At 32.9% G+C, this 1,603-nt stretch overlaps 1 protein-coding gene across 1 annotated transcript in view; it reads left to right on the plus strand.

Moving 5' to 3' along the window:
* LOC118741927 (dedicator of cytokinesis protein 7-like) overlaps positions 1-1,000 on the plus strand; it is a 17,824-nt gene extending 16,824 nt beyond the window's left edge. The window contains exon 9 of the mRNA XM_036473901.1: positions 987-1,000. Within this exon, the coding sequence (XP_036329794.1) occupies positions 987-1,000 (14 nt within the window). The remainder of the gene's footprint in view (positions 1-986) is intronic.
* Positions 1,001-1,603: the final 603 nt, after the last annotated feature.

A 1,603-nucleotide genomic window follows, 5' to 3' on the forward strand; every position in this document is an offset into this window, starting at 1 on the left:
TTTATTCATTTGTTATTCGTTATTCGAATAAATTTTGCCCAACTCTGGTTACGAAATACATATGTATTTCATGCTTCTATTTAAGCATTGACTGATCTTCGTTGTTCATTTGATGTGCTCAAATTCAAATTAAAAGTATTGTTGATTGCCACTTCGTGATCCTTTCACTTCAGGCAATTTCGAATTTTTATTTTTATTTCTTGGCCGAAGTTAGGTGTCCCACAGTGGGAAATCTCGGAAAAATTTCTAGCTGCGGCGCTAAAATAACCACATGAGTGTAATTTTTCACGAAACGTTCCTGAAATAGTCCCAACGTAGTCTTGAAATAGTTGTGAACTATCCTGAACGGGTCTTGAACCAGTACTGAAATGATCCTCAACAAGATCCGCAATGAACTCGAACTAGTCCTTTTCTAGTCTAGTACTGAAATGTTCCTGAAATAGTTCTGAACAGACCTCGAAACGGTCGAAAAAGTTGTGAACTTGTTCCAAAATGATTCTGAAATAGTCCTGAACCAGTCCCAAAATGGCCCTGAACCGGAACTAGGCCGGAAATAGACTCAAATGGTCCAGAATTTGAACAGGCCTCGAAGTGATCTTGAACTAATCCAGAAATGGTACTCAACTAGTTTTGAAGTGGTCCCGAAATGCACTGAACCAGTCTAGAAATATTCATGCGTACACACAAGAAGCAATAATACATTTTCTGTTAGGTTACATAAGAAGCAGTTATAAATTTACTTCTGGGTTAACGCGAATATTACCCATACGTAAAAAAAAATCTCAAATCCAAGGTGTTTTGTGTAAAATTCGGAGAATACTCCCTTGATTGTCCCAACACTTTGTTTTTGGCACCAATGAAAAACCGAGAAGTGGGACTTATGTTACATACATATATAGTTTGTCTCATAACCAAATTACATATGTACATACATACATACATCTGCTTTTGCGTAAGGATATATATTTTGTGTTTTTTCTATCTAGATCTCTACCTCTAACATGCTCGTTCTAATTACATTTATGTTATTCTCTTTTCCTTTATCTTTAGTAACAACCATCAAAATATCGATAACAAAACCGATAAAAATATTGATAACAAATTCGATAAAAAAATATCGATAGCAAAATCGATAACAATATCTATAGCAAAATCGATAAGAAAACCGATAACTAAATCGGTAAGAAAACCGATAGCAAAATCGACATAAATATCGATAATAAAATCGATAAAAGAGAATCGACAAAAACAAAATTGATAAAAATATCGATAACAAATTCGATAAAAATATCGATAGAAAAATCGATAACAATATCAATAAAAAATCGATAACATTCTCGATAAAAAATATCGATAACAAAATCGTTAAAAAATCGATATCGCGGAAAAAATATCGATAAAAATATGGACAAAAATACCGATGACAAAATCGGTAAAAAATATCGATATCAAAATCGATAAAAAAACCGGTAATCCCGAAATAGTTCCTAGATTGAGACTCTGTGTCTCTATCTATATCCTTTTCTCCATAATTACCTTTATTTTAATCTTTCTTCCTCTATCTTCATCTTTACTTTTATCGGTATCCTCATCCTCATCTTTT

Source organism: Rhagoletis pomonella, unplaced genomic scaffold (assembly GCF_013731165.1).
Source record: "Rhagoletis pomonella isolate Grant_MI unplaced genomic scaffold, Rhpom_1.0 Rhpom_scaffold_00006, whole genome shotgun sequence".
Lineage (NCBI taxonomy): Eukaryota > Metazoa > Arthropoda > Insecta > Diptera > Tephritidae > Rhagoletis > Rhagoletis pomonella.